Source organism: Leuresthes tenuis, unplaced genomic scaffold, assembly GCF_036924035.1.
Source record: "Leuresthes tenuis unplaced genomic scaffold, fLeuTen1.0.hap1 SCAF_18, whole genome shotgun sequence".
NCBI lineage: Eukaryota > Metazoa > Chordata > Actinopteri > Atheriniformes > Atherinopsidae > Leuresthes > Leuresthes tenuis.
Window position 1 is genome coordinate 16,495,260 of NW_027325372.1, and position 19,683 is coordinate 16,514,942.

The 19,683-nt window shown below is 39.1% G+C and overlaps 1 protein-coding gene across 1 annotated transcript in view; it reads right to left on the minus strand.

Moving 5' to 3' along the window:
• The window catches only part of kcnh8 (potassium voltage-gated channel, subfamily H (eag-related), member 8), a 52,963-nt gene that overhangs the window by 15,740 nt on the left and 17,540 nt on the right, over window positions 1–19,683 (minus strand). The window contains exons 2-8 of the mRNA XM_072370260.1: window positions 17,553–17,786; window positions 13,638–13,769; window positions 10,909–11,036; window positions 8,990–9,227; window positions 8,725–8,882; window positions 2,554–2,758; window positions 768–977 (exon numbers count right to left, since the gene is read on the minus strand). Of these exons, the coding sequence (XP_072226361.1) occupies window positions 768–977; window positions 2,554–2,758; window positions 8,725–8,882; window positions 8,990–9,227; window positions 10,909–11,036; window positions 13,638–13,769; window positions 17,553–17,786 (1,305 nt within the window). The remainder of the gene's footprint in view (window positions 1–767; window positions 978–2,553; window positions 2,759–8,724; window positions 8,883–8,989; window positions 9,228–10,908; window positions 11,037–13,637; window positions 13,770–17,552; window positions 17,787–19,683) is intronic.

Consider the following 19,683-nt stretch of genomic DNA (forward strand, 5'->3'; position numbering starts at 1 on the left):
AAAATGTAGTTTTTAGCCATGGTATTGAGCACTTTTCATGCTTTATTCATATAATCAAGCGGTAATGGTTCATTCAGGAATCAAATTAAAATTACAATCAAAGTGAATTATAATCAAATTAGACGTTACACTTTAGCCACAGAGTTATTCTTATTTTGAACTGTGCAAAGGAATGAATGTAGATTACGTTATCAATTCCTTTTAATGTGGAAAGAATTCAATTTCCTCTTTAAACTCATTTGTTTTGTCTTATGCTCTGAAGTAAATGTGAGCAGGTGCTTTGTGCTAGTTCTTTATTACATGTCAGCCCAACAGAGATGTGTGTCTGTGAGTGTGCGTGGGCCAGCATGTGTTCATGTGGTCTGTCTGTGACTGCTACTGCTTCTACCCTCGGGCAGCCAAGGACATTTAGCATTTAGCTAAACCAGAGGGAAAACCCTTCCACAGTGACCTCTTTTCATCCCCATAAATTAAACTTACTTACTACACAGTTTAAACCAGATCACAATATCCTGCCAAGATCTGCTAGTTATCTTACATGATAATCAAACAAGAGAAGAAAAAATAACCAATTCTGCTCTATTAACCCTTTAAAGTAAGACAAGATGAATTAGTAGTGTGTATTAGTTTTACAGTTTTACATTTCATAACTTGCAATGCCGTAGTCTCAGTTTTAAATGAGCATTAGTGTAATACACAATGAGAGAGTCATTTCCAAAACATGTATGTGTCCTTACTTATACACTCTATTACGAATTTGGGAGTACCTCCTATGAGCATGACGCAAACTGAGAAGATCTTCTCAGCATCAGTGTTGGCAGACACGTTGCCGAAGCCCACGCTAGTGAGACTGCTGAGAGTAAAGTAGAGTGAAGCGATGTAGACGCTGCGGATGGTGGGGCCGCTGCCAGTCCCATTAACAACTCCCATGGCATTGTACGGCATCTCCAGACGCTTTCCCAACTCATGGAGCCATCCTTTTTTTGAGGATGATGTGAAAATGAAAAGGGAAGGACAAAGGGGTGTTTAGACTTACAAGAAGAAGCACAGTCACTATAGCAGAGTAACGAATTCACTTTTATCACCAAAAAGAGTAAAACATGCTTTATTACAGAGTTTCCACATTTTGACTGATCATTTAGAGGCTCTACACTGTAAAGCTAAATGTGAATAGGTTTCCTAAGTTTGGAAACTCTATCTAGGCACCTCCATACTACAACCATAACAACAAATTCATCTCTAGAAGCAGCGCAGATGCTTGGGAGAGAGAGCTTGTCCCAGGTAAGTGCAGTGTGGAGACATGCAGCTCCTCCCATGAGAGTCTCACGTTGACACTGATGAATGGTAATTGGATGGAAGTACCTCATGGCTGCTTGACTTCAACACTCACTTCAGTATCAGAGACGAGTAATTAGGATACAACACATAAATCCGGCTTCGTCTACTGACCCGCTATTTTCTGACACTCGGAGGCAGTAATTGTAAAGAGAAATCTGCATCGCTCTCATGACCCAGGCAATGCTGGTCTACAAGCGGTTATGAAGAGGTAGACATGAGAAATCACAAGCATCGCAGCTCATCAATACTGACCAAAGATCTGCACAAAGGGCCTCATTATATGACTGACCCAGAGGCCGAGGCTAAACCATGGGGTTCCATCATTAATTATGAGAAGAGTCAAGAAATTCAAACACTCTCAGTTGAGTCTGTAGTTGTCTTATTTTTTTTTGCCTTCAGTAGATACTTAGAGATCAACCAAGTCAACAGGGACATTGCAACTTAATTTAGCTGCTCAAATACACAGTTAATTAAAACATTAAATAGACGATTCAGCACTGTCTTTTAAATTACAAACACATATTGCATAATGTATTAAAATGGTGATCTGAACACACATGTGTTAACTTTGACTAATAATATTGCTGTAGTGCATTATTACCAAACAACAAATCAATTCTAGTGTTAGGTGCTTCAAAACCTTGGATTCTGAAGTGCTTCGTAACCACCTTCTTTAAAGATTTACAATCTGGTTAAAGCACCACACCATGGTGACAAAAATATCTATGGGTGAATATCAGATCATACATGCTTAACAAGACTGCAATTTAATTGATCAAGATAAACCTGCTATATACCAGTTCAGATGAAGAACAGTTAACAGTGTGTTAATAGACCTAAGTATGTCATTTTTTCTTTCACAATTCTTATCCACAGCTCGATTATGAGTCAAGTTTTCTTGAGAGATAAGACAACAACAAATAATCTTTTACCTTATTTAAATGTTATAATGTGTCAGGTTTTTTGTGAATCAGCAGATTCGTGATAACAAAATCTTAAAGTTGTGTTTGAAATTACGAAGTTACCAATCATATTAACACACGAACAGTTTCCTGCTGGTTTTAGTGCAGTTTCCCAATAGCACTCCTGCTGGGCTGAAAGGAATGAGGATGAAGCTCATAAAAACCTCTGCTTAAAAAAAACTTATCACTTCATCACAAAGGGAACTTTTTTTGGATTTGAAGTCACGACTGGCATGATTTTCTCAGAACTCACCGATGTCCCAGTTGAGGGCATTGGCCTCAATCTCCATCTTGCCAATAATATACCAGATGCAGGCCATCCAGTGGGCAAGAAGAGCAAACATGGACATGAGCAGGGTTAGGACCACTGTGCTGTGCTGTGAGTAGCGGTCCATCTTTTGGAGGAGCCTCAGCAAACGAAGCAGACGCACAGTTTTCAACAGGTGCACCACGGACACCTGGAGGAGAAAAGCAGCGATCCAAGGAGAATCTTTTAGATGCACATGAGGTAATTTTTATTTTTACAACTCACTGCAAAGATTTCCATAGTAGTGCACAGAAAAAGTCACTGTTGCCAGGTTTTATTTTTACATTTTTAAACAAAAAATGTGTCCATCTTTAATACACAGTCTGGTGATAAATGTGATGAATTCAAAGAAATTCCACAAAAATTATGTATATTTCAGATATTAGATGTTCTGTATCTAAAATAAATGTAAAAAAATGTGTCCAAGCTCTGATTTAAACATTTTTAAAGAGCAACAGGTGGAACATCTGGTGGAACCCTTTTGTATGATCACGGAAAGACTTAGAGAACTCTCTAAACACCTCAGAAAAAGAGGTTGTGGATGCCTTTAAGCTCTGCGATTTAAAAAAATATAGAACAAACAAAAAAATAAAAATTGCATAAATGTCTCCACTGTAATTAAAATTATCTACAGGGAATTCATCCACGGCTGGGTGCCCCAGAAATCTTCACCCAGGAACAGGCCATTTGATGCATAAAGAATTCTAAAAAGAATCCCAAAATATCATCAAACGATTTGCAGGTTCCTCGTTGCAGGTGTTGGTGTCAAAGTGAATGTGTCTAGAACGGTCATAATTAACGATCACATTCATTTGGTGATAATCATAATCGTGTTGGATAATCATCATAATTTTCTTGATTGATGACCTATTTAAATACAGCTGTTCAATTCAAAATGTTCAATTCAGAATTGTTTTTCACCCTTTGAAAGAGCTGAATGACAGACAGCTCATGTCTTTTTAATGATATCATCTTGTTACACCCTTAATATTTAGAAAGCCTTAAAAGAAAACAGACGTGCTTATATTCATATATACAATGTTTACCCGGCTAAGTTCATGCCACAGCGTCAGTTCTTCAACAGTACTTGGCTCTACACTACGGCAAAAAAAAAACAAAAAAACAGAGAAAACTTTCATAATTCTCTCAGTTGTTTGAAGTCATTGTAACTCAATGTTTCCTGTATTTCTGTGTCTCGTGCCAGCCTTTTGGAGCTGCATTTTACTGGTCGGGTTTCACTCCAGCCTGCCTGCCCTGCTCTCACACTTCTCATATCCATATTTGAGTCCTCATCAATCAACTTAGTCTTTACATGAAAGAAAAACCTTAAACATCTAGCAGATAAATACATTTAGCTTAGAACAGTGGTAAAATATTTTATAAATGACTTCAAGGGACTAATACACTTTATCTGAATCAATCAGTAAAAAGCAAATGGCAAAGTGACAGCAAGTGACAAATAAATTCAGTTTCCACAACTCTCATGATTCAAAGCCATGCAACTTCATCCTCCACCTAACATTCCACCTCCCATCCAACTGAAGCAGTCATATCAGTTGTTGTACATACCCCTCAATACGACTCATAACAGCATCCGGAAAAGTACCGCCCCTACAAGTGGCAGAGGGGAAATATAACTCATATAAGCGTTTTAACATCAGTGCAGATGTTAGGCTGAAATTTTTCATTTAAGAAACCAAAATGTCCTCACAAGGACGAAGAGTAGGGATGGAAACAGCAGCAAAGCATCGCTCTTTGCGTGACGTTGTATGCAGACAAACATACGTTCTGTCAATAACACAAAAACACCCTCCTAAAGCCCCTTTGTCATCGCCTGGTTGGATCTAGTCAATAAAATTAATTACAACGGGAATGCTTAGGTCTAAAATACATTCTTTTTACAATGCAACCACCAGTGGATGCCATTTGCTAGTTGCCTTGGTTACATATAAACAAAACATATGACAATAAACTTTAATAACATAATTTGAAACCAAAGCTACTCGGGAAGGGTTCCAAAAAAAAATTATAGTAAGGGTGAAAAACTTTACCATTCAGTCTTGGATGCCATTTTTAGCCTGAAGATACAGTTGTTACCATGACCTCTAGAGAGAGCACATTCTAACATTTTAACATAATTATTAGCTCTGTCTCCCTGCCTGAACAAACTCCACACTGGGATGTTTTCCAGGTGTTTTTTAAAAGGGAAATAACCCAGGATGATGTCACCGTAACTTACTACAACACAACCTTTTTATGAAAGCAACCAATCAGTATTTGCAATATATGACATGCTGCTTTTTGACAAAATTGCATTAACATGATGTGTTTATGTTTATGTATATGGAAGACGCTTTTATCCAAAGAGACTAACAAATGAGGATATAACATTACAGCTAACATCAAAGATAACAATAAGCTACATAGAAGGAAAATCAGTGCAGTTGGGGGGGGGGTGGGGTGGGGGGGGGTATGGTAAGTGCAAGGGTAGGAGATGCTCTCTGGGTCTTCAAGGGTTTCTTAAAGATAGATAGGGTATTATGTTTATCAATGATCCCTTGTGATGAGAATGGCTTGACCCTTGAAAGCAAAATGTTTGAATCATTGTTAAGCATTGTTAACATCCTTTTGATGTCTTAGATACAAGCAGAGTACAATAGCCTCCCTTTTCTAGATGGTAAAGCATATGAGAAGAACAATGAAGCAGGTTGATAAACTCACATGGTTACAGACAAGTGAGTCCCAAGCACTGAGAAGTGACAAAAAAACCCTTTAAGCATGCTTCATGCCTTCTCCCACATTAAACTTTTAAAATGCTCTACAACTCTATAATTAGAAGCTGGAAATTGCTTGTTAACATTCCTACAGTATGATCTATATGAACATTGACTGATGAAGGACCCTTGAAAATAAAAATGCCAATTACAGCAATCAGACGCTTGTTTGCAGGAGGGTTTCTTTTGTTGAGTTTCTAACCATCAGCATATTTCTTAGTGCTCCAGTTAAATAGTTAAGTTCCTTTTCCCCTTTTCTCTCACTTGTGAGAATACCAGGTAGTCTACAATAGGTTTATCATTTGGGGCAACATATATATGAATATACATGCACACATATATTTCATGTGTGTTGTGTGTTGCTGTTAACAGGGAAGTGGGGTAAAAAATTGATAGGAAAGATTTTTATAAAGTAAGGTAAGAAAATATGTTTGTGTGAGAGAAAAGAAGATAAAAAAGATAATCAGAGTGTTTGAACAAAGCTAAGGGGAGCAGAAGTGGATAGCCAGTATCAGAGCTGCTTCCGCACATGTCTCCAATATGCTTCATGGTGCTTCCTGCACACTCTTGCTGCGAGAAATAAAGAACTTGTACAGCACAAGGGGTAATGAAGCCTCCTACTGAGCCCTGGGGAGAAGCTCCATCTCCTCTCCACCATCTATCACCGGCCCGCATGCCACCTATGGAGAGAGCAGGCTGTGCCACATCCCGCTCTCCCCCAGCAACCCAAACAGTAAGCAATATAATGTACCCAAAAAAGCACACGCACCTCCTGCCTTTTCCTCCTTTAAGTTCTCCCTCTGTCAATTCCATCTCACCCCGGCTATTCACATTTTTACTTCCTCAGGTAATCAGGTGTGAAATTTACATTTAGCTACCTGATTACTTCTTATCCTTCTACTTTTTAAGGCAGCATTTGTGTTCATGAGACTATGACTTTTCAGAAATGCTCATTATTTCTCCCCCTGCAGCCATGCCTTTAGCCCTACAAGTGCATCACAACAACATGATGGGTCAAGTCCACCCCCCTTTCACTGCTGCAGCAGTATTGTGCTAATAAACACAAATAAAACTGTTCTCCAATATGAGAACAAGGCATGCATGCCAAGGAGACCTAATCAAAGAAAGTTTAATTAGAGCTGTAATGTCTTAGCACAACTAATGTAGTTCATACTGCATCAGCTGACCAAACGTTTCAAAATATAAAAGAAGGATTTTTTTTCTTGTTTCCCAGAAAAATCATTTCAGCATTCAAATGCATCTCTTTTTTGTATCCGAGGTTTGTTCCAATGTTCATTTTTGTGGGATCTTTTGAACCATAGCAGCCCACAACTCTAGCAGCTGTAAATATATAAGAAAATCCCATACAAATCTCTGGATCTCTGGCAGTTTGCACATTTAAAAACTGTTTTCACCCACTTTTCAGTCACTGAAAACGCGGCGGACACAACAACGTGTCGAAAACAAACAATCAATCTGTCTGATTTTTAGTGGAAAGAAAAGTCCATTCATCCATTTTCTATTCCTACTTAATTCAATTCAGGGTCTTGGAAAGAAACATGACACTGGCTAACATTTTTAAAACTGGTGGACAAATGTGGTTTACACAAAGACGAGAGCTCAGTAAGTGCCAGTGAGGGGAAAGTCAAGTTCAATTTCCAAGAGTGCGAATGCTTTTCTTTTCTTTTGCAAATCCTTGTAAGATCTGAGATAAATGTGAACATTGATTGAACATATTAAAATAGGCCTAAACTCTCCTTTTTGGATCCCTTTTAACCCAGTTTTAACCTACACATCTATGCACCTTTTAAATACCTTTTCAAAAATGCATTGTGTAGAGGGATGATCACAGAAAATACAGTATGTATATTACACTGACAAGATAATATAAGATAAGTTGTGCAAACTAATTGTAGTTTTAGCAGGAAAAGAAAGAACAAAGGAAAAAAATAAAGACATACAGCGAAATATGCCAGCAAAGTTGACATGACAGAGACATATGACAAAAACAAAAGACAGCAGAACACAGGGGAGGGACACTACTGAGATCCCAGGGCTCATTTAGGTAAAAGATGGCTTCTGTCCTCAAAGGGGACATTCTGAATGCTCTGTCCTTAGAGGGGACATCACACAGAACGATCAGCAATTATACCTTCCATTCCTGCTCTCGCCAGCAGCAGTAGGGGATCTTATGGCCCAGTAGCCCCACACCCAGAACCAAATCCACTGGGAGTGTTTGGTATTTCCATTAATAGAGTCTAGAACCAAACTGGTATCTTCGCCTGGAGCAGCCTGTCACTGCTCCCACCCTTTTCCTTCCTTTTTTTAGTAACAACACAGCATGCTTTTCAGACAGCCCCTATAGCTCCTTTTCTCACCATTTATTTTCTATCTGTTCTTTCAGCATTGGTCTTTTACTACAAAACAATGGTGCTGTAATACATAAAGAGTGTGGTTTAATATAATTTTGCTGAAATAAGCAAGGTCTTCCCTCAGAACAACAAAATAAAACACGTGAATGGCAGCATACGTTGCTATAAAAGCTGTGTATATTGTGCGGCATTAATGGTGCTTTAACAGATGTGAAAGTTGCCCGTGCCATGTGCAATATTGCTGCTCCAATATAATAACAGAAACTGGATTTTTAAACTGTGCACTTATTCGCAAGACAGATGTCCTCTTTTCTTTTTAGCCTGCAGGGCAAGTTGTTCATGACCCCCCCCCAAAAAAAAAAAAAAAAGATTGTGTGCTTGCATGCTTTTTTATTTCATGCTGCAGTTAATAACAGTAGCCTGCACCGCAGTCAAAGCATCTTTTGGGATAATCAAAAGCTCCCTATAATCCAGTGTTTCTGTTGGGTGAGATCATTCAACCAGAACAAGACAATCTTTCTAATTGCTCTAGATCTGTGTTCCTTCCTCCAATCAACTACTCCTATGGGGGGCATGCATTTGATTCAAGCAGGGAAGAAGAAAAGGTTTTAATGATGTGGCCGTGATTGTATTGTCAGGGCTTGTGCAGAATGTGGAATCAATATGCCAACTAAAAGAGACGCTGGGGCACCTCTGGACACAGCCCAGCTGAGTGCTCTTATTAATCGGTGTTGATCTTTTCAGGGAAAACACAGACACTGCTGTTACTTAAACAACACATTAGACATGACTGGGAAAATGATAAAAAAAGTGCTTTCATTAGCTTGTATTTCTTACTTAAGCCTTACTTTCTTTCTTCTCTCTGTGTTTCTTCTGTAATATTAACCAAATGTTTCTTGAAAGTGACTGGCAACTAAGACTGTGACTGTGCAGGATCCGAGGGCAAAAGTGACAAGCAACTGGCTACTTACCACGCTGACTTTGACAGCATATAGCAGGTCAAAAGGTAATGCAGCCACCAGGTCGATGATGAACCATGTAGTCAGGTAATGAATGCATATCTGCCGAGCGTCAAAGATTACCTGGCCTGACTTGCTGACATAAGTGGTGCGGAAATTGAAAATGATATCTAGCAACAACAGACAAATGGGAAGGTTTTGTTATTTTAAATGCTGGGAATCATTCATGCTCAAATATTGATATCAATAAGTTTACTAGTTTAGAAACAAAACCTACCTATGATGAAGAGTATCTCTACTCCAATGTCGCTTACAGTCGTGCTGCGGGTCAGGTCGTCATGGTCACCGATGAAGCACACGTTATAGGGCACTGTCACAGCAACGTAGAATGTGGCGAGCAGGATCAGCCAGTCCCAACCTGCTTTGAATGTACTGTAGTGAAGGAGGATGAATTTGGACTTCTTGGCATCTGCAACCTTGTACTCCGGTAGAGCAGGAAGGTCCCCAAAAACATTCTGAGCAAGATAAGAGACAACGGAAGTTTCTTTCTCCCAATCCGTTCAGTAACTGACCCTGTTTTGTAGATACAAATTCCACTTCTTTTTTTTAAATATATATATTTATATATATATATATTTTTTTTTAAAGAAAGAATGAAAATAGGTGGAAAAAATCTGTTCAAATGCGAGACCTGGTAGTTTTTTAATCATTCATTGCATCTTATATATGCATATTTCTATAAGAATATGAACTAAGAGGACAGATTTGGCTGTCGTTTCCATTCTAAAGCCATTATGTCTACACTAATCACACAATTTCCTTGATCACAGAGCTGTAGAAAGTTCTCGGTTTTTAAGATGCATCACAATGCACAGAGACTCAGACAGGTGTGTTGTTCCCATAGTTTTATGGAAGAGGTGAGTTTTCTGTTAACTGTCCAGAGAGATTCCTGAGGCTGTTCATTTCTTTCATCGTGCCAACTGTTAAAAATAATCTGTCAGCGTGAGAAAACAGAACCAAGAGGACCATTTTGAGCTAAAGCTGTTTAGAGAAAAAAACGTTAATCATCGCAAAAGACTTTCCCTCAAAATACTGTTGAATTTTGGTTACTCTCACCATCATAAGGGGAATTTCCTCATGGTTAGCGAACAACATTTCTCAAGTGAGGTCGTGTTAGTACAGCTGTTTGTGGCTGTTGCCTTCACGTGATCGGTTTATAAATCGTATTTCTGAATACGCCTGAGCTGCCTGTGACGTTGCAGCCAGTGAAGCTGTAAATTGGCCAATTCTGCTCAACAGCCGAGTAATCAGTGTATCCATTGGAGAAGGTTTATATTGTTCGCTTTGGCTGTCTAATTCTTTGTTTGTTTGTTTTGTTTTGTTTGATTCGGATGATTAATGCTACTGTTGGGGCTGCATGGTGGTGTGATGGTTAGCACCATCGCCTCACAGCAAGAGGGTTCCACATTCAACTCCCAGCTGGGGCCTTTCTGTGTGGAGTTTCCATGTTCTCCCATGTATGCATGGGTTCTCTCCAGGTACTCCGGCTTCCTCCCACCGTCCAAAAACATGCATGTTAGGTTAGTTGGTGTCTCTAAAATTGTCCGTAGGAGTGAGTGTGAGCATGTGTGTGGTTGTTTGTCTCTGTGTGGCCCTGTGATGGACTGGCAACCTGTCCAGGGTCAACCCCGCCTCTCGCCCAATGACAGCTGGGATGGGCTCCCGTGACCTGACTGATGGATTAAGCAGGTATAGACAATGGATGAATGAATGTTACTGTTACCATGTTGGTAAAAAAAAGTTCTGTAATTTTCTTCATGTTGAAGGTCGGTCCTTTCTGTACATAGAAATTATTTTCAAAAGTATAGTTACTGCAGCAGAGTTGGAACTCAGCGGTAACTGAATTGTATTTAACAGCAGTTAAAAGTTAAGCTTGATAGCATTTTGATCAGTCCTGCAGTTAACTATGTTAACTAACTGTGTGTTCAACTATATGTTTGTTCTTTCTTCATTTGTGGGAGAATCTTATGTACTGAAGGGTCCTCCTCTCATCCGTCTCCCCTGCCTGCCCTTGATTTTGCCTATCAGGCTTCAGCAACAGCAGTAATCTTCTCTCTTTCCGTATTATTCAGTCACCCTCACCCACGCTTGATTTATCATGTCGCATCTTGCCCCACAGTTTGAGTGTGATGATACCTTGTTGAGTTTAATCTTGCTCTTCTCCCTGCTGTGGAGGTGACCAGAGATGTGGTAGAGCACAGTGCTGCTCCGCATACGAGCCTTGCTGAACGGAGAGCCTGTTTTCACCCTTCCGCGCCGTCGCTCTGTAAACATACACACATGCAAAAGTCAGTACACACCAATCTACAATACTTTACCCCCCAGGGTTAACTCTCGAGGACTGAATCAGTCATTATGCTTGATGAGATACACAACATTATGTCCTGAATTGGAAAACATGAATATGCAACAGCTAGAATATATAATTTCTGTGCAGACTGTGCAGTTTGCTCAAACATGCAAATAGAGCAAGGAATGGGAAAAAACAGCAGGATATTCACGATGAATTTACCTTTGTATTGTGAAAGAGCATTTGTTACCTGCTTTGATAATCCAGCCTTACGTAACTGCTGATAATGACTTCTTGTGTTAGCACTATCTCCAACGGAAAGTGTAATTTCAAGAGACAGTCAGTATACCACGGTATACTTCCTGTGGCCAATTTTCTGCAGGTGGGAATTGGTGTGTGCATGGTTGCAAGCCTGCCCCTGTGTGTGTGTTTTTAAGTGTATTGTGGCTGCAGATAAAGTAGTGCAGGAGTGATGAGTTTAGACAGGAGTTGGGTAAATAGAAGGTACTTTATTGCGGCTGGGTTCTGGACTCCATTGTCACTGCTGTGAGCCAACAGGAAAGGACTGAGGCCAGATTGGTTTGGGAGGGGGGTGGGTGGGTATACAGACAATAACAAAGCTGAAAGTAGAAGTGATAACTGCTTCTGAGTGTCCTTTGGAAAGCGTGTGTGTTCTGTGTGTGTACAGACCCCAGACGAGGAGAACAGACATGGCCCATCAATAACATGGTGCAGCCTTTGGGGACGCAACACAGCAGGAGCACAAAGACAGGGACGTGCTTATTTTTAGATCTAATGAATTTCCCAACGCTTTTAAAGGAATTCTTGTGAGAGTTGAGGGGGAGTAACAGTGGGGAGAGGGGAGTGTTGTGTGTGGGGGGCAAAGGCATGTAAGGTAGACTGAGGAGGTGAAAATGGACAGATACTGTAGAAACATCTGGGACAGATGAGAATAGAGGTGATGGAGGAGCAGTGAACCAAAGATAGAAGACCAGTAAGCAGGGAACCAACCAAGTTTTACTAAAGGTGGAACTTTATGAAAAGAAAAGGAAAAAGCAAAGAAAAGAAGGAGATCAGCAGGTGAAAAGTGATTGTTGACTTTAGAGGCTGGGTCTTCCTTTTAATCACACCATGTCCACAATATGTGCTGAGGTGTCTGTGCATGAATGGCTTCTCCAGCTAAGATGAGGAACCCCCAACCCCCCCCCCCCCCCTCCCTTTTTTTTGTCTGCACAGCATGAACTGCAGCTGATTATATTTATCCTTTTATTGTGTCTTATTTAGGACCTACTTCAGAGAAGGAGTTTTAACAACACAAGGGAACCTTCAACACTGTCATTTAAAAGAATATGCATCCATCTCTCAAAGCCATGAAAGATTTCTGATTTCTAACCCTAACCACGCAATGTTTAATTGCATTAACCCAACCAGGAAATGAAAAAGTATATTTTCTGAGCATTATGAGCTGTATTAAAGTATAAACATACGACCTATATAAGTGTTTCAGTTGGACGCTTTGTGGAGCCTTCTGTTATGTAACATTATAGTGATTGGTCAAGACAGCAAAAGTGTATCTGATTGGCTAAACAAATGAATGCAGCACCAAAGCCCGCCTCAACTAAAAACTGCTAATTTTTAGCTTCTAAAAACCTAAACAAAACACAGATTAGTTGACCAACAACGAAGCCCATGGTTTACCTAGCCTATATAGCCAATATGTGACAGAGGAATTGCACTGTAATTTTAACTCATCTGTCAGCTACCAGTTGGTTGTTACATCACATTAGTGTTTCTGTCTGTGGGGTAAATGCAAGCTGAGAAGGAGCCCTTGAAGATATGTTGTTGCTTAGTGATCTCCTCAGTCTGAATTGACCTGTAATGTCAATCTGTCACCGTATTTCCTGGTTGCTCAAATCTTAGATTTTAGGACTAATAGTTTTGTTTGCGCTTACAATCATTGTTTAGTAATGCCTTCTGTGCCTGCACTGATAATTAAAAGTGTATGTTTCTGACACATACCAGGCATATTCCTATTTCAAACAAGCTTGTCAGAGTCAAACCTTTCATAGTTATAGGGACATTCAGCATCAGCTCTTTTCTTTTTCTATAGAACACATATCACGATATGGGTAAAATAACTGTCCTCTTGTTTCTCCTGATTCGCAGTAATTAAAGTAATTAGGCACATTTTGCTGACACCTACATGCACAGCCACTGACTTTCTACAGGCTCTCCTTGGCTTTCACTGTGTTGCCCTTTAGGTAATGCTTGAGGGATTTTGACTCCAAGGGACTTGAAGTTTGTAACTTTCCTTCCTTTAATTGCTCTTTGAATCTCTACTAAAGAATATAATCACCCAAGCAAATATTGTGCTACATTCTAGGTTAAGTGATTGTTTTGTCGCCAGAGCATTTTAACAGACAGATATATAGACAAATATATAAAACACTCTTCTTTCCCAAATCACCAAAATCCACATATTTGATAAAAATTTGTTATTTTGGGGGTTATTGTCTTCTAATATATGTGTGTTGGTTTTTCATTCAAAAGTACTGACACACACACAAATGCTTACCTTCCTTCTTATCCTCATGAATGGATTTGGCTTTAGTGTCAGTGATATCCTTAAATGAAGCCAGAAAGAGCACCACATCCCCCTTCTCGTTCTTAATTGGAACAATGTCCAGCAGGCACCAGAACAACACAGCTGAAAAGGAAGAAATTAACATTGTCAAGAACATTGTCAAACACCATCTTTGGTATGTGTCTGAATTGATCTATAGTGTGCGTGTGTGTGTGTGTGTCACTAACAACAGCTCTATAGATTCCTTCACTTATTAGTGAGAATATCTACAGTATAAAGTCACTAGAGAGAAACAGAGCCTTAAAATAGACTGAGCCATTGTTCCCCAGGGCACAATGGCAAGAGATGAACTCATATCTCAGGTCCCATCTCCTGTGAAATAGAACACAAGACAATGGCCTTTTCACTTCTGAATTAAGTTCACCCAGGAACAACCTGTCGCTTCCTTGTTGGGTTTAGGCAATAACATTAGTTGGTTAATGTAGGGAAACAATTGCTGTTAAGAATAAAATGCACATTTTTTATAACAGGACTGTCACCTTCAAGGTTGCCGTTTTGCTGATTGCCCTGGTTACATGTAAACACAACATATTACAAGAAAACTTTGTCACTTTCCAGTTGGATTTGTCCAATAACTCAATTTGGTTAGAGTTAGAAAACAATCAAAGTTATGAATAAAATACATTTGGTGACCATCACCATCATGGATTCTAGTCTCAAAGTCTTCCCTCATTGCAGTTTTTCTCAACTTTATGGAACATTGTAGAGTATTTCAGATTAATTCGATTTTTGTTGAGACCCATTAACAATGATGTGAATAATTTTCTCTTCGAATAATTAACTCCATATTCTTATTTCATTGTTCAACTAATATTGTCGTCCAATATTTTTCCTCAAAAAGGTAAACTTGTGTTAAAAATGTCTTATTCTATTAACACTCTCATGATGAAAACCTTCACAGTGGAGATGTGGCTCTGCTTTTCATCCTCTTCAATTCAGTTTGCAGAAGTGAATTAAGGGATTTCCCATGGAGTTTCCTCCCATCACTCCTCCTCACTAAATCTTCCTTGCCTGGTGATAACTCAATCACAGGGTTTTTGTCTCTGCCTTTGTGTGTGTGCATGTGTGTGAGCGAGTATTTGCACGCCTGCGAGACAAGGCGGCTCTATCAAGCACACTGTGCGAGAAGGAACATTCCTGATTGCGAGCATGCAGCGTTCTTTTTTTCAGGCAGACAGACGGAGGACAAACTGAGTCAATCAGCTTCGTTTACTTTCAGGACTCTGCTGTGACAGACGGAAAGAGAAGGATGATGAAATAAAAGGGCTGACGCAGGGATGGAGGCAAGTGTAGTAAGAAACATATAGACAACCTGGCAGCAACAGAGCTATGGGAAGATACTCAGACATTTGGAAGTAAAATAAAATAGTGCCGGCATCGGAGTAACAGAGGGAAATGTAAGGAAAGAAAAGGGAGGCGAAAGAGAACAGAAGAGAAATTGATGCTGGGGCATGTTATTAAGTATGGGAGTCAGATCTGTGATAGTATTAACTGAGCTGTGTGTATACAAACTGAATTTATATCAGTCAGTCACAGAAAATTCAAAGAAAAGCAGCAAAGCAAAAATACATATTCAGCATCATCCTACCTGTAACTGTCTTTTTCTGAGAGACTACGGTGTCATAAACAATATTTACAGCAGCTGTCAAAACAACATTACCAGAAGGTGCGTTTAACAGCTGCTCTGGAGCTCTTCATCAGACCACGTGATCGAGTTCACCAAAATGCTTTGAAGGGCAATCAACATTCAGAAGCATCTCTTGAAGTGGCATATTCGTTTAATCAATGCAAAAAACCTTTAACAACTCCCAGCAACCACTGCCACTTTTCAGAACCAGTTGGAAATTATGTTATCGAGACAGATTACTCACCACCAACGGACTTCAACAACACAAAACAAAAAAGCCCAGTGTTGAAAAAGAAACGGGCTGACAGGACTATAATATCAAGCTGAAAGAATGAATTTAGGGGGGGAAAAAGGGGGCAATTTGTATTGCTTATTAGACAGATTTTCTCAGTTGCACATGTAGAGATTTCCATACTTTAAAATTTTGTCACAGAAGCTTACAGTGAAAGGGGTACACTACAAGGCAAGTTCAACAGAGCCAGACTGTCATTGTCTTCGCCAAAGCCGAAACCCCACACGGGGATAACGGCTATTACGACAGTCATTATGATGCTAAACTGGGCTTCCATCTTCAGGTTCTTTGTGTGCTCACATGAAATCGTCATTTTACACTTCCTCTCCACACAATATGCCAATCAATCCTTTCTTTCATAAGAGGAACAGGTTGTATGAATGGAGAGGTGACAAAAATACAGAAATCATGACAGAAAAAAGAAACAGTTGCTGCAATGACGACAGTGGAGGACCTATTACCTTTTTGTTATGACAGCTACACATACAGGACAGCTCCTAAATTTTTAACTTCTGCCTCATAATAACAACGTACAATACATAAGTCATTGGTGCGTGTTGGATCAAATGTCAGCTGTAAACTTAAAAAGCATTTGTTCACTAATAGGGACCAAACATAAAAACGTATAATCCATTCTGATTCACCAACTAATGCATGGTTCCCATGGTAACGCAGCCTATGTTGTTTTACTATAATTGCAGTATCTTTGGTGAGACAGCAGGTTTGCATATTTCCCCCCAGCTGCAAATCTACATCATGTGTTTTTAATTCAACTCTGACTTATGGTCAAAAGGCGTAATTTTTTGTTGAGATTAAAATTCATGGTGTGTTGCATATTTTATAGATTCAATATTGAAAATATGTCTGAAAATATGTCACTGAATTGAATTGAAAACTGTATTGCAATTAAAATGCCACTATTTAATCTAAATGTGGTAAACTGACAGACTTTGAAATTACATCTGAATAATATATTTTCTGTCAGTTTATGTCAGAAGTACACTTTCAATATTCTGGCTGCCAACCGTAAAATGTTGCTTCAGTCCGAGTTTTCTATCTGGTATATAATCGGAACAAGAATCAGTTCAAGTCTGTAGCTTTGTTCAGACTTTGTTTCAGACGAATCTGAAGCTGAACACAAGCTGTTATGGAGCAAGATATGCGTTCAGCCTAAATTACCGTGATGATCTAGCTAGATTAAAAGAGAGACAACTTCTCACACTGAAAACTTGCTGATACACACATCAGGACCTACTGCTACGAAACTAAAAGAAAACTTTGAACTAAACATCATATAGCACCAAATTATATCAGAGCAGAAAAGGAATCCACTGATGCCTTGATGTGTTCATTATCTTTTAATTTTGTTCAGTACCCAGCTGTCTAATCAGTAAAGCACACACCAAAACCATACCACACCACAGCTAGATATTGGATTTAATGTAACTGATAGAGACATGGATAAGCAGCCACTAGTGGATAGCTATTAAAGTTTAATGTGTCTGGGAGTTAAATAATAAGTGGAGGACATTTTTCATTAATGGCTTTGTTTAATCACTGTTTAATGAGCATGGATCAATAAAAGTAGTTTTATGTCTTTACTTCTCATCATTATTTTATCTATCCATTAGTCCATATGGCAATCTAAATGGAGGTTTCACAGAAATAGCCACAGAGAACACATTAATGACAATACAGAAGATTAAGTCCCACATGATATCTAGGCTCTCTGCACATTCTCTAATATATTTCTGATATGTCCTCTGGCCTTAGTACCATTTCCAACTTGAGTGTAGAGGAAGACTGTGTTGCACAGTCAAGCAACTATAGATGAAATTTTTTTCTTAAATGAAGCTAAAATGTAAAGAAATGAAACAATAAGAAACTATTGCACACAACTAGTAAAATAAGCTTTTGCCTTTTTTACCTGTCTTTGTGTAGAACATGATCTCATCTTTAAACTCTTTGCGCTCCTCCAAGGCCTCATCAATGCTGAGGATGATGCTTTCACTGGTCTCTGGCCCATATAGGAACTTACAGGCACAGCTCTTCTGCATGACCTCCGCCCGAGAGAAGCCTGTGAGCTCACAGAAGCCATCAGAGCAGTACACAATGGGAAATCCCTTCGACACCTGTGCATTGGCCAGGATGAAGTTGCTGTCTGCAGGGAAAAAGAGGAGAAAGAAGCAAGACAAAAGAGAGATGAGGGGATGACATCATGCTCATGGTTGGGATCTGTTTCATTTCATTATTGAAAAACGATAGAATTTAGCTCAGCTTAGCTTCATTTCGAGTATGTCTGTTTTGAAAGTCTTCCAACTGCATGCAGGAAAAAATAAATGTGGAGGGAAAGAAGTGTTTGTTATCGTAATATCCATTTCTGCCTCAAGAGGCTAAGGTACAAACAAATGTGTTAGAATTGTTCACATTCTCACTATATATAGGACTCGATAATGGGTACGTCTAGACAGCTGCTGATGTATTTTGGACACTTTCTGAATGCAGTGGTACTTTGCATTTATGTGCTGCATAGACAAATCAAGGCAGGATGCATACACGCCAAATCTGAAGTAAATGACAGCACATGGCCCATGACTGAGAGCATGTTGTAAATGACATCTCTCTGCATAACGCTGACATAAAACAGTATGACAACAGTATAACTGTGCACCGGGAATCTTTTTTGATTGCACTGTATCGACCTACACAAGCTGTAACTATATAATTATCTTAATTATCAAACTATATAATCATATAAAAAACATGTCATTGTTAATAATGTTATTATTATTGTCATTATCTTTAATTAAGCAAGAATAAGTCTCACTGAGATTAAAGATCTCTTTTGTGAGAGTGTCCTGGCCAAATAGTCAACATTAATCTGTCAACATGTCAACACACTAAATGGACATCTGACAAAAACATAGGAATAATTTATATGAAATAAGAAGTGATAATTAAAATGCCCTAATACATCCTGAAGACCACAAGACAAACATCACGCTGAGTTAATAAAAGATATTATTTCTTCTTGAATCTGATGGAAGCAACAAAAAGTTAAGATGAGGGCAACAACAGGCTGGAAAAGATCACTGCAAGGACTCAGGAACACTTTGATAAATCACTGTCTGTGAACCCAGTTCACTGTGCCACCCATAAAGGCAGGTTAAAGCTCTATCATCCAAAGAAGAACCAATACATGAAAATGATCCAGAAGAGCTGCTGTCTTCTCTGGACTGAAGCAACGTGCAAAACTGGAAACTTTTGGAAAGCCCAAGTCCTACAGACTAAAGAGGAGAGCTTGGCATCAGTGTAAAGCCTGAGTCTATATGGACAGTTTTCACTCTGTACAGTATCTCATTTAACTAGAGCAGACTCCACCCACTATGATGTTCACCAAAGACTGATTATAAAAGATGGAGGCAGCTGCCATGACATTACTGGTTGGTTTGTGGATTGCCATTTCATTTAGCCAGGGCCATCTTGGGCCTTTTGCAGAAAGCAATGACTTGCAGAGGATGGATCTTGCAATGCATAGAAAATAATAATGCTCAACTTCAAGTCTCCATATAATCTTAATGGGAGACTTGGATAAAAATTCTTCCCCTTTAAGTTATCATGAAGGAACACATCAGCACAAAAGACCAAAAACAGTTTTTTGGTAGGGCTGTAAAAAATGTTGTTTTCTTTTTATTGATAAGGCTGGCATTTCAACATGGCGACCTAACTGACTCACTTTTGGAGCCAGGTCTAAACGTCCATTTGAGGAACTGCAGGTTTTAGCATTTCTTTGGTGTCTTTATGTCTCAGCTTCGGCAGTTTTTTGTGGGTTTTTATAAGATTGTAAATAATGACCCTTTTATGACTAAAATCAAGGCTGATGAGCTAAAAGACTTAAGTTTAAAGCTGGACAACCAAACACATCTAAAAGAAGAAGCCATGCTCCATTAAACTAAGCGTCGATATGAAGATCGTGATACATTTAAACACCATTAAACACCTCCACATGTCACATTGTCAGCTGATATAGTAATATTTACCAGCATCGTGGAAGCTGA